The sequence below is a fragment of the Nyctereutes procyonoides genome, unplaced genomic scaffold (genome assembly GCF_905146905.1).
Source record: "Nyctereutes procyonoides isolate TBG_1078 unplaced genomic scaffold, NYPRO_anot_genome, whole genome shotgun sequence".
Taxonomy (NCBI): Eukaryota; Metazoa; Chordata; class Mammalia; order Carnivora; family Canidae; genus Nyctereutes; species Nyctereutes procyonoides.
Genome location: NW_026575049.1, coordinates 44,579,324 through 44,603,626, shown reverse-complemented (window position 1 = coordinate 44,603,626; position 24,303 = coordinate 44,579,324). Strand labels below are relative to the sequence as shown.

General features: G+C 34.7%; 1 protein-coding gene across 1 annotated transcript in view; it reads right to left on the bottom strand.

Annotated features, from left to right (window-relative positions):
* Window positions 1-1,330: 1,330 nt before the first annotated feature.
* The window catches only part of TSGA10 (testis specific 10), a 123,061-nt gene continuing 100,088 nt past the window's right edge, over window positions 1,331-24,303 (bottom strand). Inside the window, exons 17-20 of the mRNA XM_055327980.1 lie at window positions 10,047-10,249; window positions 7,970-8,074; window positions 7,643-7,792; window positions 1,331-1,698 (exon numbers count right to left, since the gene is read on the bottom strand). Of these exons, the coding sequence (XP_055183955.1) occupies window positions 1,674-1,698; window positions 7,643-7,792; window positions 7,970-8,074; window positions 10,047-10,249 (483 nt within the window). The 3' untranslated portion in view covers window positions 1,331-1,673. The remainder of the gene's footprint in view (window positions 1,699-7,642; window positions 7,793-7,969; window positions 8,075-10,046; window positions 10,250-24,303) is intronic.

The following is a 24,303-nucleotide window of genomic DNA, read 5'->3' as shown; positions in this document are numbered from 1 at the left end:
GTAATCAAGTATGGAAATATTTTTCACTACTTCATTCCTATTCTCTCATGCTTCCTCTCCCCTACATACAGCCCTCCACAGACAACGTATGTTAAATGCAAATGAACAGATGACACTCAGCTCTTGTCAGCTCTTCTAGGAGGGTACATCAGACTAAATTGGAATCTGTGGTGACCTAGTACTTAGGTCATGGCATTACCTACCAACGGGTAATTTTGCATACTTTATCAGTATAATACTTAGTGTTAGCAAGACAAACTTTTTTGTTTACTATTCTCTAAATGTTTATAAAAAGACATTTTTTTTAAATTATTTTATTTTTAGGGAGCCCCGTGGCGCAGTGGTTTAGCGCTGCCTGCAGCCCAGGGCGTGATCCTGGAGACCCTGGATCGACTCCCATGTCAGGCCTCTCTGTATGATGCCTGCTTCTCTCTCTGCCTGTGTTTCTGCTCTCTCTCTCTCTCTCTCTGTCTGTCTCTTGAATAATAAATCTTAAAAAAATATTTAAAAATTAATTATTCTATTTTTAAAATGATTCTATAAACTGTCTTGACTAGTTGAGGTAAAACTCAAGGGTTTTTAAAAATCAAATCTAAAGGTGAATATATAGCATGATTCATTATAAAATATCAGAGTGATAATGATTACACAGACTTAAACAGAGGACTCTCCTACTGTAGTTGATACTGCATAGTAACTATATAAGATGAGAAACTGTCTAAACTTCATATGAATATTATTAATGACAGGACTTTCTTTTTAATTAAAATGGCAAGAATACAAATACCTCATATCAATCAGTAAAATACAGTAGTGTACAGGCTTTAATATCAACATTAAATCAAAGCCTATGGAAAGAAAAGGTAAAAGATTTAGAAAATTTTAGGAGGAATAAGAAAACATCACTAAACTTGTTACTCTACATTACAGACACCTGTCACGGGCAAAAAAATAAAATGGCAATTAAGTTGATTGCAGTACTTTAATATTTTAAAGAAAACTTATTAAAATACAGATTTTTTTTAAAAATCTTACATTCTTAACAAATATAGCATCACCTACCTTTCTAAATATGGTAGGGGTAAACACAATTGCAGAAAATGTATATTAATTAGTGGTACAATACTATGGGTTTAAAAACTCTGACAGACTCCTACTATCTGCTGTTTAAAATCAGATTATGGCCTGGAAATTATGTCAGGTTGGTTCCAAAATGGAATATTGGGTCCCAGGCCAGTATTGGTAAACTGTGCCTATTTTGGCACAACTTCTCCAGCAATGAAAGCATAAATCACAAAGAAAAAATTTAACCAACCAATTATTTGAGATATCAAGAAAGGAAAGGAAATCAGTTTTGTAAAAACACTTTTCCCTCTTTTTATAAGCTTCTTTATTTACTCGGGATAGTTAACATAACAGTGTTCAATAGTGAAGTAAGCAGATTTTACACTCACTATTACTGCATGGATAGAAAGAGCCATATGCATTTTGTTTCTATAAGTCATCTCAGATCACTGCGATATGGCACATGAGAACAGAGATTCAGAGGCACAAAGTTAATAAATACATTTAACATTGTCAAGCATTCAAAAGATAAATGCAATCATATAGCAAAAAAAAAATCAGTTTGTAACTTTGACCTTTCCCAAGGATGTGAAGAATCTTTTCATGTGTCAGAAATCTCTATAGCAAAGATTCCTATGAGAGAGAAAAAAACTGCAGATTAATATATTTAATGCAAAGATTTCACCAATATTAAAAAATGTATTTTGACATTACTTTGGCAATACTTAAAATTTTTTTCCCAGCCTCTGTGAAGGAAAATATATACAATATATCTTTTTCATTCAGCTTTCGGAAAATTTGATACACCCATAACATGAAATAATATTCAACAATAAAAATAAATGAATTATTTTTTTCTTTAAAAATTTTTTATTTAAATTCAATTTAGTTAACATATAGTGTAGTATTAGTTTCAGGGGTGCAATTTAATGATTGATCAGCTGCATATAACACCCAGTGCTCATTCTATCAAGTGCCCTTCTTAATGCCCATTACCCAGTGACCCCATTCCCCCATGCACTGCCCCTCCAGCAACCCTCAGTTTGTTTCCTATAGTTAAGAGTCCCTTATGATTGATGCATACAACAACTTGGATGGATCTCATGGGCATTGTGCTAAATTTAAAAAGCCAGTCTCAAAATGTTACATGCTATGTGTGATTCCATTTTTATAACATTCTAAAATGACAGAATTAAAGATATGGAGAACAAATTAGTGTTTGCTAGGGAGAAGGAGGGAAGGGAGGGCTGTAACTATAAAAAGGTATCATATGAGGGGAGAAGTTCCTTGGTGCTGATGAACAATATAGTATAGCATCTTGCTTGTAATTGTGGCATATGTGTGTTGTGTAGAAAACTGCACACACATACATATGAGTGCATATAAAAATGAATGAAATCTGAATAAGGCCTATGGCCTAGTTAATCATATTGTAGTGATATCAATTTCCTGGTTTGTAAGATATTGCCATTGGGAAGTTGGGGTAAGGATATCTGGGATTGTCTGTACTATTTTTGCAACCACCTATGAGACTGTAGTAATCCCAAAATAAAAAGTATAACAAAGCAAACAAAACCGTGGTACAGACATACAAGGAAATACTGCTCAGCAGTTAAAAGGAACATGCAACATCTGATCCATACAACATCCTGGATATATCTCAAATATATTGTGCTGAGTGAGAGTCAGCCACTAGAGACTATATGCATGATTCCATTTATATAGCAACCTTGAAAAGGTAAAACTATAGGGGCAGTGAACAGATCAGTAGTTGGGGAAAGTAAATTAAAGTACATTGATTATTGTCTAGATAATAGGTGGCAGTCAAAATATACCATTTAAAACTAACAGCAAAAGGTTAAGTAAGAAAAAGGGAATTAATGGCACTATTAAAATTATTAATAGAAATGTGACTAGTATAATAAATGCAGACCTTCCTGAATATCAAAAGAAATGACCAAAAGCAAATAGCCAAACTGAGAGATACAATGTCCCATGATAAACACAGTTAACATAACAGAGTTGAGACCAAATTTCACAGTCATATCAATAATGTGAAAAAATTTAACTCATTCATTATTTCAAAATGGCTCATAAAGCAAAACTTAAATCCATACTATAAATGAGAAAGATACTTAAAATGCAGTGACTCAGAAAAGCTAAAAATAAAGAGATTGACAAAGATTTGCAAGGCAGATGAAGACAATAAGTACATGCAACTCTAATACTAAACAAAGTAGACATAGACACCCAGCCCTTTCCACCTTCAAAAAATTAAATGCATCAGTAAAGCACACTTCATAAAATCCACATCCCACAATGAAGATACAACAGTTCAGAATATCCATGCAACAAATAAGACACTAAACCACCTACATAAAACAAAATTTATAGGAGATATAAAAAGAAATAAAAAAATAATAATAGGAGATTTTTAAGCATCATTCTTAGTAAAACAGGTCAAGTGAACAAAACTTAAGCAACGACAAGGACCCCTGGATGGCTCAGTGGTTGAGCTTCTGCCTTTGGCTCAGGGCGTGATCCTGCAGTTCCTGTATTGAGTCCCACATAGGGCTCCCTAGAGGGAGCCTACTCCTCCCTCTTCCTATGTCTCTGCCTCTCTCTGTGTATCTCTCATGAATAAATAAATAAAAATTTTTTTAAAAAATTAAGCAATGACATAAAAAACTAAATGAAAGCAAAAAGGTAAATCTTTTAGAAATCTATACATATATTTCTTTTTTTATACATATATTTCTGATAAGAGAGAATATATCTTCTCTGATGCACATAAACTATCCACAAAAACTGAACATGTGTTGAAGTACAAAGAAAACTTAGGTATTTTCCACAAAAAATATTATAAACAATACTCTCTAAACACAATGCAATAACACTATAAATTTAAAAATAAAATGGAAACACAAAAAGTTCTTCTTACTGAAAATTATGACTTTTATATCAAATAACTCTTAGGTAAAAGTGAAAACATAAATAGAAATTACAGAATTTCTAAAAAATCATGATAATGAAAACACTATATATCAGAATCTGTGGGATACATTTAAAGCAATGATCACTGGAAAATTCATAGAAATAAATACTTACATCAATAAAAATTAAAGAATGGCAATAAATGAGTTAAATTCCTAACTTAATATACTAAGGGGAAAAATAACAAAGTAAATAAAGCATAGGAAGGAAATAATATAAACAAAACCAGAAATTAATAAGATAAAGAAAAATAAATCAATAAGTCAAAATGCTTGTTCTTTGTAGCAATGAACAAAGTAAACAATTCACTGGCTAAGGTAACCAAGAAACAGAAGAGGAAAGCACATATACACAATTTAAAAATGACTATGGGATATGACTATTGATGCAGAGGAAATTTAAAAATTCATAAGATACAGCGTTGGTTACTTCTGTGCAAAGAAATTTAAAAACTTAGAAAGAGGCAGTTAAGTGTCTTGTGGCTCAGTTGGTTAAGTGTCTGCCTTCGGCTCAGGTCAAGATTCCAGGGTCCTGGGATAGAGCCCCACACTGGGCTCCCTGCTCAACAGAGAGTCTGCTTCTCCCTCTTCCTCTCCCCTGCTAGTACATGCTTTCCCTCTCTCTCAAATAAATAAATAAAATCTTTAAAAAAAAACTCTAAAAGAAATAATTTTTAGACAAATAGAGATAGAAAGCCTAAAACAATTTTTAAAAAACCAGAAAAATTTAACAAGGAAGTATACCTCACAAAAAAGAAGAACCAAGGCTGTGTGGTTTCACAGGTGAACCCAACCAAACCCTTAGAGATTAGATAATCACAAACTACATAAATTGTTTCAAAGCATAGTATATTAAAAACTCTCAAATTCCTTTTTTTGCAGCATATATAACATTGATATCTAAACTTGCTAAGAGAGTACAAAGAAAAAAATTATAGGCCAATATCACTTGTGAATATTGATACACAAATCTAAAATAAAATATAAGTGAACATTAAGAATAGAATACACTAAGACCAAGGTTTATACCATAAATTCAAAGATGGTTCAATATCTGAAAACCTTTTCATATAATTCACATATTAATAGTTTTTTTTTAGATTAATAGTTCTAAAGGGAAAAACCTTATCTCTATAGATGCTGAAAAAGCCCTTGAAAAAATTAAACACTCATTCCTAATAAAATAAATCTTGATAGTATAAAAATGGATAGATATAATAAAATATTTATATCTCAGTCCTAAAGCCAGCATCTTACTTTTATTTGACAAACCCTAGAGGCATTCCACTTAAGGTCAGAATCAAAACAAGGATGCCTATTTTCTCCACTACTATTTATCATTATTCTGAAGATATCAGCTATTGCAATTAACTAGACAATGCAATTCGAGAGATAAAAAAAAGGAGAAGAAGAAATAAAATGATCTCTTTTTTGCAGGTGACATGATAATATATCTGGACTCCCCTAAAGAATCTATGCCAAAACTTAATGAAAGAATAAAAAAATTTTAGCAAGGGCAGCCCTGGTGGCTCAGCGGTTTAGCACCACCTTCAGTCCAGGGCGTGATCCTGGAGACCGGGATGGAGTCCCACATCGGGCTCCCTGCATGGAGCCTACTTCTCCCTCTGCCTATGTCTCTGCCTCTCTCTCTCTCTCTCTCTCTCTGTCTCTCATGAATAAATAAATAAAATCTTTTAAAAAATTTAGCAAGATAACATGATAAATTAACATGCAAAAAGAGTATTTTTTTAAGATAAAATGGGGAGAATAACCTGAAGATAAAATATTTAGGAATAAACTTAAGAATGTTCAAAACTGATAAAAAGAAAACTACAACTCATTCTTGAATGACACAAAGTGACTGAAAAAATGGAAAGACATCTCTCTTTTTTGGGTTAGGACAGCTCAACATTACTAAGATGTCAGTTATCCCCAAGTTAATTTATAAATTGAATGTGATGCTAATAAAAATTCCAACAGGCTTTTTAAGATGGAGCTAGACAAGCTGACCCTAAATTTTATGTGGAAAATAAACTCACATGAAATTAAGCAAATACTTAAAAGTAAGAGCTCTTATAGGCACTAGCCTATTGGTATGCTGGAACTGGCTCACAGCTGATTGTAAACATTCAGGAATTTTGTGACCCGGTGGTTAAACCAGCATGGTACTTTGAAACTGTGCAATGTATGTATAGACTCGTGTAATCACTGTATTATATACCTGAGACTAGGATAACAATGTATGTCAACTACACTTCAATAAAGAAGAAAGAAACAAGTAAACTAACTGGCCAGGAAACTGGCCACAGTGGGCAGTTTACACCAATGAAATTGATAAATGCTACAAATAAGGGCTTTTCCCTCCCCTTCTTTGAAGAGCCAGTTTACCAGCCATCAGAATAGTCCTAAAAAATAAAAAAACATGGAGCCTTTGTAATGTAAAGGAATATGGGGGACATGAGATGGAAGGCATTCAGGAGAAAGTAACAATTGTATATTACTTTTTGCAGAGTTTTGACTTTAAAAGTATATGAATCTACATATTCAAAAATACAACTAAATCAAGGAAAAAACGAGGAAGGGGGAAATAAAAATGAAAGCAAATTGAAGTAAAGGAATCTAATGTTATTTTAAATGCATATCATAATCACAGCAAAAAGGGAAAAAAGAAATTAATCCAAGTAATTTATAAACTTAGTATTTGACTATATACCCTCAAGATTTGGGCAAAGTAGTGCACAGGAATTACAAATGGACCATGAACTTTTAAGTGGTCTGTTTAATGTAGTGACATAGGTGGAGAAATTTTGAAGCTATTTTAAATGTATTCTGGGTAACTATGTGCATACTGTTGATAAACATGTTGATGTTGAACCAGGGTTCTCAACTGTAGAAGAAAGAACACACAAATACAAAATGGAAAAAGGGAAGGAGCAAATCTGGGAGGATAGTTAGGAACTGGAGATACTGGTTATGTTTTTAAAATGTGTATATGCGTGCGTGTGCATGCACCTGTGTGCAAGGAGAGAGAGGGAACATATGCAAAAATGTGAGTACATAAGACAGCAGTTGTCTCTAACACAGAGAAAACAAATGGGGTAAAACTTTAACAACAGTGAGTATGGGTAAAAGGTATACAGTCGTTTTCTGCATTAGTTTATTTTTATAACTTCTTTTAAGTTTGAATTTATTTCCAAATATAAATGCTTTTACAAAATTTGTGACATATAGGACTACATCTAAAATATTTTCCTCTGAAAAATAAACTATGTCCCTAAAGCATATTATGGTACTATAATAATTAATCAATATTTTACTAATGAAAGCATATGGAAAATTTAAGTTTTAGAATAAAGTCAGATTTTAAAAATATAATTTATGTAAATATTAGATAGAATAAAGATCTTTCATTTTAGAAAATTTATATAAAACCAATGATTAAAATATTTTTATGTCTACATACCTTACCATGTAATTGTGTTTAAATAGCACTATTAATGATAAATTAATTTGAACTTACTCCCTCAAATATTCACTGTACGTTGCTATATGGTCCCCAGAGAATGGATCTTTGAACTACTTACTCTTCTAATGATCGATCTAGGCCTCGGTCAGGAGATCGATGGTGAGTACGTTCTGGTGAATGACATTTTGTATTTGGCTTTATTGTAGAACTCATATGATAAGCAGTACTTGAGTAATTCTGGCGGCGAAGTTCTTGTACAGCCCTCTCTCTGAAGCAAAATAGTGAGGCTTTTAAACTTTATATCCAGTGATATTATTAATACTGTCATAAAACTGTAGTTCGGTTCATACTTTAAAAGCTAAGCATCATGAAATTACCAGAATCTGTTGTTATCTAAAAAACAATGCCTTCCAGATTTTCAAACATTGCATAAAGACAAACTTACCTTTCAAAGCGTTCCGTCCCTAGTTGTCGTTTGGTAATGTCTAAATCGGCTTCCAATTGTGTTACAACATTTCTGAACTGGGCCACGTCTCTACTCTGGATGGCCCTGTATAAAAAAGTGTGACAGTTGATTAAATTTAAAGTACAGCTAGGACTTCTAGAGTACATTAAACCATGTTGGCCATGGTTCCTTAGCTGGAACAAAGCCAAACTGTGATTTTTATGGTTGTATTAGTACATCTAAAATATGCCAATTTTAGATGTAGTAAATATGAAAGTAGTCTGCTTGAAAAGACTAAGCTGTCCCAGTCCCATTCAATTAGTTAAACCTTATCTGTTTCCCTATGTTTAGATGGGATAATATTACCTATTATCTATCTATATTATCTATTTTTAAAGTACTCTAAGGTATTATATGCAAAGTAGTATTATAACCAAATAATCAACATTGTGATTAGTCCTATTATATATATTTATGAAATCAACCAAGTATGTGTGTTGTTTTTTTTTTAATTCATGAGAGACACAGAGAGAGAGAGAGGTAGAGACATAGGCAGACAGAAGGAGAAGCAGGCTCTATGAGGGAGCCTGACACGGGACTCGATCCCGGGACTCCAGGATCATGCGCTGGGCTGAAGGCAAACCACTCAATCGCTGAGCCACCCAGGCGTCCCAAACCAAGTGTTTTGTATATACTTATAATGAAATTTGATTCATGCAATTCATAATGAAATTTGATATACAAACTGTTAAAAATGTAATATGTCTTCAATTTAACAGGATCCTCCTTAGGGACAATCAATGCCTCAAAAACCCTCTGATAAGGCACATTATCATAAGAAGGATGATGAAAGCAATGAATGCTGCTTGCACAGAACATTCTATCCTCTTTGCTTGCCTTCAGGACAGTACTGTTGACTGCTGAAATATAAACTTTATAGAGATTAAGAACACAAAAGTTTATTATGCTTACCAGTTCTAAATGATTGTACTTACCAACCAGTCTAAAACACAATGTACCCCTAAAGGTGGGGGGCGGGGAGGTTGGGCATATCTCATTAGGGTAGATTTCCACCTAACAGCTTGAGCAAGTGATTGAAAACCAGTTGAAAATATTACAAAACCAGTTGAAAATATTACAAAATCCCAGCTACAGTGACTAAAAAGAATGACTCACAGCTGCCATAACCTGAAAACAGTTTCTCAAGGAAACTGGCCTTGGCTTTGTAGCCTTTGCTCAGTCAGGTGCTCCCAGGAATGACTAATTCCTGAGACCATGATTCCTATCCTTCCCCAGGTCCCATGATCAGATGGGAGGGCAGAGTTGAAGCTGATGTTATAGATGGGACACATAACAACAGAGGCTAATAGTCCCCATCAGTTTTTGTGAGAAGTCACCAAATTTAATAATAAAACATTCACTATCCAGGCAGGCATTTCTGCCCAACCTTCTAGCCAATGGTCTTATAGTAAGATGCTAATGGTGCTAGGGATGCTTAAAAAAAAAAAAAAAACAAAAAAAACAAAATCAAAATCAGTGTCCTAAAGGTCTTTAGTATTCTATGGGAGTTCTTCCAGGTACCCAATATATACTTACAGGTATATAAGGAAATACTCTGAGACAAGTCTAAAGTCTAGGCAGCAATACCAGGTGGGTCCATAAACAGAAAAATTATTCTGGTTTCGGAAGTGCTTAATTTTTTTCCAAAAACTTGCTGTAATATTTCTAAAAGGTAATATTTTAGGTCAGATATTCTATTATATCCAAAGCTCTGATGGTTAAATTTAACCATCAACAAAGATGGTTAACTTAAAAAAAAATTTTTTTTGGTTAACTTAAATTTAACTATCATCTTTGTTGATGGTTAAATTTAAGTTTAGGTAAATTCAGATAAACATATAATAGAAATGAGTACTATATCTTGGGCAAATCCCAATATTTCTGGTCCTCAGTTTAATGAATGGCACTAAATTGTCTAAATTCCAGCTTTAAAATTCTACTAACCTATAGAATTCTACTAACCTATCAACAATTTTAAAAATATGACTTTATGCTATTATATTGCTAATCAACTCACATTTTATTTTCTGCCAAACAAAGGTGTTCTTTAAGAAGCTGAATTTCGGATTCTTTTTCTTGAAGCGCTATCTGAGACTGATATTCTTTGTCTCGATTGGCCACCAGCAAAGCTTCTAGATTCTGCATGGAGATTCTCTCATTTGTCATCTGACTCCTGAGGAGTTCTATTTCAGAGCGAGCAGAATCTAACTCATTCTCCATCTGTATGATAATAGGAAGATATCTATATTTATTCCCATTCATTTAACTGATCTATTATCAGAGACTCATGAATTTCTGTATTATGTTATAAACCAACAACCTCTTTTAATTTCTTAATTAGAAATTATGTCCTTCTTACCAAACACACATATACACACAGTATCACTTTCTCCAACTCTCTAATCATATCAAAAATTCATTAATTTAAGACTTATTAATAATTCCAAACTGCAAACAACTTCCATTTCTATCATTAATATTTCTTTATATATTTCTGCAAGACTGACATGATTTCTGCTTTGTCCTGAGTTAGGTGAGTTACAAACACCTAACTACCTTATAGAATATTTTGTACTTCATAGTTAAGGAAGATAAGGAATAAAATCATATTCCCTCTCTTGCATAAACCTGTGGTAAGCTTAATTTTTTGAAAGTTATCTTAGCCTCAAAAATGCTCTCTAAGCCAAATGTTTTTTCAAAAGGAGGATATTGCTATTTAGGAAAAAAAAGTATTCTTTATATCATAATTACTCATTATAATAAGTTCTACATGTATGTAAAAAGTTAGACATGAAAAAAATAAAATTCTAAGAAAGAATTTAATAAAAATGAAATTACTGGGGTAGGAGTGAGCACATAGGGGAAGAACTGTCTAGACTAGATACAGTTAAAAATGATATATAACCAAATAAACTTATCAATAGTCAATGTAAGCCTAAATTTACAAGGAAACAACTGAAAGAATATAAACTCAGTTTGTATGATGACAAGTAGTAATTACACTTGTGGTGAGCACAGCCTCATGTAGAACCTTGTTGAATCAATACATTGTACACTTGAAACTAATGCAACATTGTGTGTAAACTATACTCAAGTTTTTAAAAATTATTTATTCTTAAAGATTTTATTTATTTATTCATGAGAGACACACAGAGAGAGAATGGCAGAGACAAAGGCAGAGGGAGAAGCAGGCTTTATGCAGGGAGCCCAACATCGATCCCGGATCTTCAGGATCACACCTTGGGATGAAGACGGTGCTAAACTGCTCAGCCACCCATGCTGCCCTAAAAATAAATTTTTAAAGAAACTCAATAAATACAATGGTTAAATCTTACTATCAAAAGGAACTCATATGAATTGATGAGAAATATGAACTAATGGTATAAACAGAAGATTTACAAAATACAACTCATTAGTAAACATACAGGGAAAAAAATTACCCCTACTAATACCTAAATGAATACAAATGAAACAAGATGTTCTTTTAGTCCAGGATTTCTTTATCTTGACACTACTGACCTTTTGGGTTGGATAATTATTTGGTCGAGGAACGTGTCTTATGCATTATAGGATATATGCTCTACTCATTAGAGATCAATAGCATCCTCCTACCCCATATGGGACAATCAAAAATGTCTCCAGGGTGCCTTGGTGGCTCAGTCTTAAGTGTCTGATTTCATCTCAGGTCACCATTTTAGGGTTCTGGGATCAGAGCCCTGTGTCATGCTCCGTGCTCAGCAGGAAGTCAGCTTCTCTCTCTCTCTCTCTCTTCTGCCCCTCCCCCCACTTGTGCATGCTCTCTCTCTCTCAAATAAATAAATAAATAATCTTTTAAAAAACAAGTCTCTAGACATTGCTAAATGGCCACATGGAAGCAAAATCTCTTTCACCTGAACCATGGTTATAATTTATCAGATTGGCAAATTTCTTAGGGCATATTAACATTAAAATAAGCAAAGTAATTTCATACACTCTGCCAGCAGGAATACAAAATGGAGCATCACTTTTTTTGGCAATAGCTTTATTGGATTATAATTTACATACCACACAACTCACCCACTTAAAGGTACAATTCAACTGGTTTTTTTTGTTTCTTTTTATTTAAATTCCAGTTAGTTAACACATAGTGAATATTAGTTTCAAGAGTAGAATTTAGTGATACATCACTTACATACAACACCCAGTACTCATCACAAGTGCCTTCCTTAATACCCATCACTCATTTATACCATCTCCTGTCCACCTGCTCTCCAGCAACCCTTAGTTTGTTCTCTGTAGTTAAGAGTCTCTTCTATGGTTTACTCCCTCTCTTCTTTTTCTTTTCCCTTGTTCATCTGTTTTGTTTCTTAAATTCCACATAGGAGTAAAATCATATCATATTTGTCCTTTTCAAATTGACTTATATTTAGCTTAGCATAATACACTCTAGCTCCATCCACATAATTACAAATGGCAAGATTTTGTTCTCTTTTATGGCTGAGAAATAATGATGCCGAAAAAGTATTTGACAAAACACAACATCCTTTCTTGATAAACACTCTCCACAAAGCAGGGATAGAGGAAACATACCTCAACACCATAAAGGCCATATATGAAAGACCCACAGCTAATATCATCCTCCATGGGGAAAAACAGAGCTTTCCCCCTAAGATCAGGAACATGACAGGGATGTCCACGCTCACCACTGTTGTTCAACATAGTACTGGAAATCCTTGCCTCAGCAATCAGACAACAAAGAAATAAAAGGCATCCAAATCAGCAAAGAGGAAGTCAAACTTTTGAGCTTTGCAGAAGACATGATATCTATATAGAAAACCCAAAAGACTCCACCAAAAAATTGCTAGAACTAATAAGGAATTCACTAAAGTCATAGGGATATAAAAATCTGTTGCATTTCTATACATCAACAACAAAGCAGAAGGAAGAGAAATCAAGGAAGCAATCCCATTTACCACTGCACCCAAAGCCATAAGATACCTAGGAATAAACCTAACCAAAAGTAAAAGACCTGTACTCTGAAAACTACAGAAAACTTATGAAAGAAATTGAAGATGACACGAAGAAATAGAAGAACATCCCAGGCTCATAGATTGGAAGAGCAAATTTTGTTAAAATGTCTAACTATCCAAAACAATCTACACATTTCATGCAATCTCTATCAAAATACCACCAGCATTTTTCACAGAGCTAGAGCTAACAATCCTAAAATTTGCATGAAACCACAAAATATCCCGAAGAGCAAAGCAATCTTGAAAAAGAAAAGTAAAGCTAGAGCCATCACAGTTCTAAACTTTAAGCTATATTACAAAGCTGTAGTCATCAAGACAGAATGGTACTGGCACAAAGATCCATAGATCAATGGAACAGGATAGGAAACCCAGAAATGGATCCACAACTACATGGTTAACTAATCTTTGACAAAGCAGGAAAGACTACCCAATGGAAAAAAGTCTTTTCCACAAATGGTGTTGGAAAAATTGAGGAAATCTTCTTAATCTATTTTTTCTTCTGTGGCTTATGCTTTTGATGTAGATCTAAGAAAGCATTACCTGGGCAGCCTGGGTGGCTCAGTGGTTTAGCGCTGCCTTCAGCCCAGGGCATGATCCTGGAGACCCAGGATCGAGTCCCACATCAGGCTCCCTGCATGGAGCCTGCTTCTCCCTCTGCCTGTGTCTCTGCCTCTCTCTCTCTCATGAATAAATAAATAAAATCTTAAAAAAAAAAAGCATTATCGAACCCAAGGTCACAAAGATTTACTTCCATGTTTTCTCATTAAGAGTTTTGTAATTTTAGCTCTTATATACAGGCCTATAACCCACTTTAATTACTGCATATGGTATGTGATAAGAATCCAACTTCATTCTTTTCCATGTAGATGTATTGTATTGGCATCGATTTTTTGAAAACCATTTGACTACAAATTTAAGAGTTTATTTCTGGATTCTCAATTATGTTCCACTGGCTTGTATGTCTTTTTTTCATGCTGATATTACACTATATGGATTACTGTACTTCTATAGCCAGTTTTGAAATTGGGAAGTATTGTTAGTTCTGATTTTGTTCTTTTTCAAGATTGTTTTGGCTACTCTGGGTCACTTGAGCTTGCATATTAATCTTACATCATCTTGGCAATTTCTACAAAGAAACCAACTTCTTCTGATAGGCATTGTATTGGATCTATAGATCAATTTGGGGTTGTGTTGCCCTTTAACAATGTTCAGTCTTCTAATCCATGAATACAGGATGTCTATTTACTTAGGTCTTTTAAAAAAAATTTTAACAATGTTTTCTTAGAATTTTTTTTTATGATAGTCACAGAGAGAGAGAGAGAGAGGCAGAGACACAGACAGAGGAAGAAGCAGGCTCCATGCACCGGGAGCCCGACGCGGGATTCGATCCCGGGTCTCCAGGATCGCGCCCTGGGCCAAAGGCAGGTGCCAAACCGCTGCGCCACCCAGGGATCCCTTAACGATGTTTTCTAGTTTTGTAAAGCACAAGTTTTGCACTTCCTTTTTATTTATTTAATTTTTCCTTATTTCATATTTATTATTCTTATTATTGTTGTTATTATTACATCCATACAGGGAAAGGAGAGAAAATGAGTAGGAAATATCAGAAAGGGTGACAGAACATGAGAGACTCCTAACTCTGGGAAATGAACAAGGGGTAGTGGAAGGAGAGGTGGGTGGGGGGATGGGGTGACTTGGTGACGGGCACTGAGGGGGGCACTTGATGGGATGAGCACTGGGTGTTATACACTATATTGGCAAATTTGAACTCCAATAAAAAAATATACAAAAAATAAAAATAGATAAAAATAAAAATTAGAGCTACCCTATGACCCAGCAATTGCACTGCTGGGGAGTTACCCCAAAGATACAGATGCTTGAAAGACCACGACACCTGCACCCCCCATGTTTATAGCAGCAATGTCCACAGTGGCCAAACTGTGGAAGGAGCTTTGGTGTCCATTGAAAGATGAATGGATAAAAAAGATGTGAGATATATATATAAAAAAGAATATTACTCAAGCATTAGAAACAATGAATATTTTTTATTTATTTAATTTAAATTCAATTTGCCAACATATAGTATAACACCGAGTGTACTTCTTTTGTTAAATTTATACCTAAGTATTTTATCTCCTCTTGGTGCAATCCCTTTGGATGCAATCCCATTTGATGGAATTGTTTTATTTTCATCTTTGGATTGTTCATTGCTAGTAATAGAGATATAACTGATTACTGTATATTGATCTTGTGCTGTAACCTTAATGAACTTATGTATTAATTTAGGGTTTTTTTTTAGCATATCCCTTAGGATTTTCCATATCCAAGATAATGTCATCTATGAATAAAGATAGTTTTTCTTCTTTATCGATCTGAATGTCTTTTATTTCTTTTTTACTTTAAATTGCTCAGGCGAGAAACTCTAGTAAAAATGTTGAACAGAATAGACAAGGAGGGCATTTTTATCTTGTTACTGATAAGAAAGGGGGAAAACATTCAATCAGTATTTCAACATTAAGTATGATGTTAACTCAGGGATTTTCATAGATGGTAAAGTTCCCATCTTTTTTTTTTTTTAAGACTTTATTTATTTATCCATGAGAGACACACAGAGAGAGGCAGAGGGAGAGCAGGCTCCCTACAGAATGCCCGATGTGGTACTCAATCCCTGGACCTGGGATCACACTCCCTGAGCTGAAGGTAAACGCTCAACCACTGAGCCACCCAGGAGTCCCAGTAAAGTTCCCATCTACTCCAAGTTTATATTGTTTTTATCACAAAATGGTGCTGGATTTTGTCAAATGCTTTTTCTGCATCTATTGAGGTGATCATTGGTTTTTATTCCTTATTCTAATGATACGATATATTTCATAATTGGATTTCAGGCATTAGAACAGCCTTGCATTCTGGGGATACATCCACTTGATCATGGTAAAAATTCATTTTATATTGTTAGATTCAGTTTTCTAATATTTCCTTGAGGATTTTTCATCTAAATACATAAGAGATATTGATCTACAGTTTTCTTATGCTATCTTTGGTTTGGGCATCAGGGTAATACTGGCTTCACTGGGGAACATTCTCTTTCATTTTTGAAAGAGCTTGTGAAAATGTGTATCAATCAATTTATCTTTAAACATTGGAAATATTTACAACTAAAGCCACCTGGGCCTCAACTTATCTGTATGAGAGTTTTAAAATCACTAACTCAATCTCTTTACTCATTAAAGATATATTTTCTATTTTTCCTTGTTAGTTTCACTATTTTCTTTCTGGGAATTTATTGACTTTACCCAAGTTATAAAATTTTTGGCATTTAGTTTCTCATAATATTCCTTCAGAATCATCTTTTATTTTTTTGTAAGATTGGTAGTAGCATCCCCCCTTTAATTCCTGTTTTTAGTAATTTGACTTCTCTCTCTCTCTCTCTGACTAGCTAAAGTTTTACCGATTTTGTTGATATTGTGGAAGACCAACCTTTTGGGGTTTTTTTTGATGTTCTCTATTGTTTTCCCATTTTGTTTTTATTAATTCCTGTACTAAGCTTTGTAATTTCTTTCTTTCCTCTTACTTTAGGTCTAGTTTGCTTCTATTTTTCCAGTGTCATAAGTGAAAGATTAGGTTAGTGATTTAAGATCTTTTTAAAAAAAATATATAGACATTTACAGCTATTATTTCCATGTAACTACTGATTGAACTGGCATCTTATAAATTTTGGCACATTGTGTTTTCATTTTCCTTAACCTCAGAGTATTTTCTTCTTTGATGCACTGGTATTGGGGAGTGTGTTGTTCAATTTCCATATACTTGTGAATTTCCCAAATTTTCGTCTTTTATTGATTCCTAACAATTGCATTCTGGTGGGAGAATATACTCTGTGAAACTTGAATCCTTTTAAATGTATTAAGACTTGTTTTATGGCCTAACATATGGTCTATCCTAGAGGATAATTCATGTACAATTGAGAAAACTATGTATTCTACTGTTGTTTGGTAGAGTGCTTTATAGATGCCTATTAACCTTAGTTTGATTTTTGTTTTGTTGGAGTTTTCTATTTCTTTGTTGATGTTCTATTTGCTTTCTTCCTTATTGAGAGTGATGTATCAAAGTTTCCAACTACTATTGTTGAACTGCTTATTTCCAGATAAATACAGAAATATTATTCCTATATAGTTCTATTTCCTTCTCTCTTTAGTGCTATAAGCATTTTACATGTTACATCTATACGTCACAGGTACAATTATATATTGTTATAATTATCACCTTATAATTATCTTTTACATAATATGATAGGAAAAAACCCAGCAAGTATATATAGACCAACATAGCAGGTAAAGGAATTAAAGCAGCTATTCTAAACATTTTAGTTCAAGTATTTATGGTACGTATTTTAAAAATATAAGTACATATTTTAGTTCAAAGAAGTACAGAAATCCATTTTTGGGGGGTTTAGTTTGGTTCCCATCAAATTTTTACTTAAATTCTGTAAAGTTAATGTTTCTGGTGAAAATTCTCTGTTCCTTTCTAGTCTTTGTTGCTTTGGCTTTCTTTTCCACTCAAAGAGGCCCCTTTAATATTTCTTGCAGGGCTGGTTTAATGGTCACAAACTCCTTTACCTTTTATTTGTCTGGGAAACTCTTTATCTCCCCTTCTGTTCTGAATGATAGCTTGCTGGATAAAATATTTTTGGCTACATATTTTTCCCATTAGCATGTTGAATATATATCATGCACTCTCTTCTGGTGCGCCAAGTTTCTGTGGTCAGATCTGCTACAAAGCTAATCTGTCTTCCCTTGTAAATTAAGAACTTCCCCCCGCCCCACCTTGCTGCCTCCAAGATTCTTTCCTTGTTTGTGTATTTTGTGAATTTGACTATGACATGTGGGCCAGCTTTTGTTGAATTTGATGCGAGTTCTCCGTGCCTCCTGGATTTTGATGTCTGTTTACTTCCCCAGATTAGGGAAGTTTTCAGCTATAATTTACTCACAAACTTTCTGCCCCCTTTTCCCTTTCTTCTTTTTCTGAGATTCCTAAGACACAAATATTATGCTTTAAGGAGTCACTGAGTTCTCTAAGTCTACATTCACGATTCTTTCCCTCTTCTTTTCAGCTTTATTATTTTCTGTAATTTTATCTTCTATATCACTGATTCATTCCTCTGCTTTAATCCTCATTGTCACTGTATCCAGTTGGTTTTGTATCCCAGTTATAGAATTTTTAAAAACTTTGGCTTGAATAGTTTTTAATTCTTTTATCTCCACAGTAGGGGATTCTCTAGGGTCTTCTATGCTTTTCTCAAGCCCAGCTAATACCCTTATGATTGTTGTTTTAAATCCTGGTTCAGGCATCTTATATCTGTTTTGATTAAATCCCCGGACATTACTTCTTGTTCTTTCTTTTGGGGTGAATTCCTCCATCCTGTCATTTTGTCTAGATCACTGTTTTTTTTTTTTTTTGCGTGTGTGTTTGTTAGGAAAGACTGCTATATTCCTGCTCCTGAGAGTATGGCTATATTAAGAAGAGGTCCTATATGTCTTAGGCCTGGTGCATGTTGGCTATTCTTTCTCTCAGGTAAGTCCTCTGCAGTTTTTTCTTGCCTGCAGTGGAGGGTGTTTGGACCTTGTCCATTATGTGGCAAGTTTTAACTGGGTGTGTTTTGGTCTTTTTGTTAAAAGACTCTAGATCCTATTTTCCCTAGGACTGATGCTTTTCAGCACTCTATCATCAGTAGACTTGGTATGTGCAAGGAGTTTGTGCTGGTCTTTTGGAGGAGAGGCCTGCTGTGCTGATTCCCCTAGTGGAGATGCACCTGCAGGGCACAGAGGGGTGGGGCTTGGTGTAAGCATCTCCAGCCTCCACTGGGGAGTACTGTGTTGCTCACTGAAGCTGGTCAGTGCTGATGGGGGGCAGGGGGGCAAAGTGGCATGGCTCCCTCACTCTTCTCCCTGGAGGGGGTAGTTTGCACCTATCACTCTTTCAGGAAGCTCTTACAGAAGAGCAAACAATCTCCCCTCTTGTGTCCCCAGCTTTCATCAGATCACTGCCTTCAGCCTGAGTCCAATGTATCTGCCTTCCAAGCAACACAGTACTCCTGTGTTTTATCTCAGAAGAACAGCTGGGTATCAAAACTCCAAATTTTAGGGACCCCTGTGGCATGGCCCCTCACTGATCCTCTGGGGGAGGGTCTTGTCATGCTGTGGCTGGTGCTGGTTTGCCACAGAAAAGATTCACATGACTACACAGTAGCATGACCATGCAGTGGTTTGGAGTTTATGGTAAATCAGAGCAAAAAGCTAGCACCAGGGCACCGGGGTGGCTCAGTGGTTGAGCATCTGCCTTTGGCTCAGGTCATGATCCCGAGGTCCTGGGATCTCCCTCTGCCTATGTCTCTGCCTCTCTCTCTCTCTCTCTCTCTCTCTCTCTCTGTGTGTGTGTGTGTGTCTCTCTCATGAATAAATAAAATCTTAAAAAAAAAAAAAGCTAGCACCAACGTTTGCTGTCCTAAGCCAGTTTCTTTGTTCCTATGCTAGTAAACAGGGCAGCACGTTGGTGCCTGCCAGCCCTTTTGTTCCTGGAGAGGCCATGCCACCACTCCCAAATGCATTCCAAGAAGAGGAACTGTTTCTCCCTGTGGGATCCAGGGGATCCTCAGACCACAGTGCCTGCTCCTAGGCCTCTGCCCTCCTTCCTCACTGGGCACCACTAAGCCCACCAGTCATGACTGTAGCAATGGCATGGACTTCTAAAACTTCAGACTTTGAGCTCCACTGCTTGACAAAAACTTGTGGTAGGCAGCCCCTCTCCTTTTCCTAGTCAATAATTTTGAGGAATAGTTTTTCTTGTGCAATCCCCTGTGTGCTGCTTTCACTCTTTCTCTCTTACTCCTCTCTCCATGATTAGGGCTCCCACCCTTCTGCAGCACCTGCAGTTTTTTCTCCCCCAAATCAATTCTCTGCAACTCCTACCTGCCACAATGTGGCCATTTTTCTACCTCTAGATATGCAGTTTGTTCTCCCAGTCCTCAGATCAATTTCTTGGGTGATCAGAATGATTTGATATTTAGCTAGCTGTGTTCAAGAGATGAGGCAAGCATAAGGTCCCTCTACTCCTCCACCATCTTAACTCTAAAGGAAACTATGTCTAAAGAAGTGAAGGAATGTATAATGACAATGTCTCATCAATAGAGATTAATAATAAGAATAGAGAAATTATAAACTGTTCTTAAAGGTGGCTTCTTTTGCTTGCTATATTTACCTACAGATGAGTCACACTTTCTTATTTCTTTGAGAGTCAAATTCTTGTTGTTGAAAACTGGACATTTAAGATACTATAACAACTCATAATACTGATCCTCCCCACATAGGGCTTATTGTGGTCTTCCTTTCCTTTTCCTTCCCCTTCCCTTCCCTTCTCTTCTCTTTCTCTCTTTTTCATTCTTCCTTCCTTGTCTTCTTCCATCTTTCCTTCCTCCCTTCCTTCCTCTGGACAGTTTCCATGAAATCTATTTCCCTTGCAGTGTATAGCCTCTGATATTATTCCTCAGGGTATATGCATGATTACACTGACTCATTTACCATAAGCATGTTCATAATCTCTCTAAATCATTCTCTTGGGATGACAATGGATTTAGCCAGGCTATCTTTAACTGTCTCTGTCCCTGATCTTCTTGTTAAGTTTCTAGTTGGTCTGTCTCCGTTGGTATCATTTACATGTTAGCCTCCATTATTTGCTAACTCCTCTATTGATTTGACAATGGCCTAGGGTTATAAATTTTATTACAATCTGATCGAATTAAATTTGGACTCCTTTGCAAGGCATTTGGGATGTCTTTAAGGCTTGCTCTGACTCCAGAAGGGGCCTCTTAACTATCACTTTCCATGGTTCTTTATTAAACTTCTAAGTAGCCTATTGTTTTGCTTCTTGTTATCATGAAGTTACTAGTTTCCTTTTAAAAAAAATGTATTGCATAACTAATTGTTGAAATATTTAGGATAAATTGGATAATACAACAGCCATCCTCTTGCTCCTTCATGGAATCCATGTGAATCTGTGCTACACAACTTTTATATGCCTCATTGGACTGATCCCAGTGGAATTTTATCTTTTAGCCTTTGCACTCCAGTAATATTTTCTCTTCTATTTGGCAGGACAACATTTGCCATATCAACTTCTAAAAGTGGTAGGCCTTGGAGCCACAGCAGTAGCACATGTGTATCTTCTTGCCATGCTTTCCAAGTGATTATATTCCCTTTATCATTTCAGTTCTGTGGCTGAGATCAAAGAGAAGCCTTTTCTGCTACATCATGCTCAGAAGCTTCTGCCCAGCAGAGTACCACTGATTTCTTAATTGTGTATCATACCTTTCTGAAAGCTCTCTGGCTATATATGCCCAAATTCCCACTTCTGGGAACATCTTAAGAATATAATGCAAAATGTGATAAAAGTTTTATATAATAAAATGATTACCATATTGTTTTATATACAAATTAAAAATCTGAAAATGTTACTGTTCAGCAATAGGGAAGTAGTGAAAAGTAGAATAATCAATTTAATATGCTACTATTAGCATATTAAATAATCAATTTAATATACTATTGCAAATATGTAAAAAAACACAAAAATCTGGCTAGGAAAAGAGAAGAGCTAGAAGGAAATATAACAAAATATTTATAGCAGGAGAATAGCTCTCATTCCAGTTTTAGGTTCTAAAATCCACTGTAGTCTAAGATGATGATTACACTTTTAAAACTCTATTGTTTCATTAAAAATTATATGAGATTCTTCAAAGCACTTTTCATATTATCTTAAGGAAATCATCCATAACACAAGTATTAATTAAAGAATAAAGAAAGAATATTTGGAATTCATATTATTAATATTCCTCTTGAGAAGAGTAATATAAGAGACAGATATACTATATTTATTTGAAAAATAGAAAACTGAGACCTGGGTGAATGGGTATAGTATAAATGTCCAGAGTTGGGGAACATCCTCAAAAAGATGTGACTACCAATTGATCTATGAGCTGGACCTAGACACTCAAAGACTCTTCACCCCCTCTTCTGTCTTGAAATGTGGGTCCCACTTGCCTCTCAATACTCTCAGAGGCTGCTCCAAGTACATAGCCTTGATATACTGATATATTGTTGAAACACCTACACAGTATACATGACTGAACCCAGTGAGGGCCTCTTTATAAACATTTAAGATTTGATAAGTGAGTGTAAGAATCCATTCATCTTGCTGCTGTCCAAGACAAGTCTCATATGTAAGTTCCCTTTGCCTAATAAAACCTCCACTTACCAACTTGGAGTGGCTTTCTTTTTTGTCTCTTCTTGCCCTCTGAGTACAAGGACTATTTTCAAATTATACCTAGGTAGTTCCCAGGAGGATTGTGAACCAACATTCAGTAAGTAAAATTTTTTTAATGAAGAAAACTAAGGCTGTAAAAGATTCTAAAATTCCTTATTGTAGTGCTTTAAATAATTTCACTGGAGAATGAAAATGGAAATATAGGTCTTTCCCCCTTAACCTCTACTTTCTCATTTAAAATTATCTGAGTGATTCCAGGAATGCAAGGCTGGGTCATATTAAAAAATCAATCAGTATAATCAATCATAATAACATGCTAAAGGAAAAAGAACCTTTACATTAATTGATGCAGAAAAAGCATTTGACAAAAATTTAATTTTCATCCATCATAAAAACTCTCAGGAATATAAGAGAAACTTCCCCAACTTGATAAAAAGCATCCAAAAAATTCTACAGATAACAGTATGCTAAATGGTGGTAGATTGACTGCTTTTCCCCTAAGATTGGAATAAAGAAAGAACTTTCACCATTCTTATTCAACATAACACTGAAGTACTAACTGGTGTAATAAGGCAAGAAATGGTATACAGATCGATCATGAAGAAATAAAATCCTTATCTTCAAATAACATGCTTGTCTACATAGAAAATTTCACGGAATCTGCAGAAAAACTTCTAGAACTGGTAAGTGAGTTCGGCAAGGTCACAGATATGATAAACATTCAAAAATCAATAATTCTATATACTTGCAATGAACATATTTATGGCAAAATTAAAACAACAAAAGTATTTACAGTAACTAAAAAAAAGAAGGGGAAATATTTTGTATTTTGCAGTTGTAAATCTGATAAAACAGGTACAGAACTTACATGCTGAAAACTACACAATGCTGATAAAGAAATCAAAGAAGATCTAAATAAGACATACCATATTCATGGATTGGAAGCCTCAATATAGTAAGGATGTCAATTCTTCCCAGGTTTAATGTCATTCCTATCAAAACCCCAGCAAGATTTTTTGTGAAAATAAGTAGACTATTCTAAAATGTATATGGAAAGGCACGGAGACTAAATAGGTAAGACAATTTTGAAAAGGCAGGCTAAAGTGAATAAAATCAGTCTGAGTTAAAGACTTATTATATGGCTATGGTAATAAAAACTGTGTGGTATGAGGGCAAAGATAGACATATAAACAAATGTAAAAGAATATAAAACCAAGAAACGGACCCTCTCATATATGTCCAAATGATTTTTCACAAATGTAAAGAATCAATTTGAAGGAGATGGGAGCACTTTTTCAACAAATGGTACTGAAACAATTGGAGACCCATAGGCAAAAAAATGAAGCTTGATGTAAACTTCATACCTTATGTAGCAACTGATTCAAAATGGATCATGGCATTAAATGTGAAACATAAAACTAAGGTTTTATTCTAAAAATATTAAAGAAAAATCTTTGGGACTGAGAGTTATGCAAAGAATTTTTAGACTTAAAGCCAAAAACACAAGCCATAAGAGAAACTGAGAAACTGCAAATCATCTAATCTTAAACTTTTGCTCTGAGAAAGATCCTGATAAGAAGATGAAAACACAAATTACATAATGGGAGAAAATACCTGCAAACCACATATCTGATAAAGGACCAGTATCTAAGATACATAAAGAATGCATAATACTCAAGATTAAAAAAGAAAACAATTCAATGAGAACATGGGCAAAAGATACAAGGACATGTTTCACCAAAGAAATATATATGGCAAATAATCATATAAAAATATGTTCTATTTCATTAATTTAGGGAAATGCAACTAGAAACTGATATCACATTATACACATATCAGAATGGTTAAAATAAAAAATAGTGACACCACTAAGTGTGGACAAAGAGGTGGAAAAACTGATCACTCACACATTGTTGGTGGGAATGCACTATGGTATTGACTCTTGGGAAAATA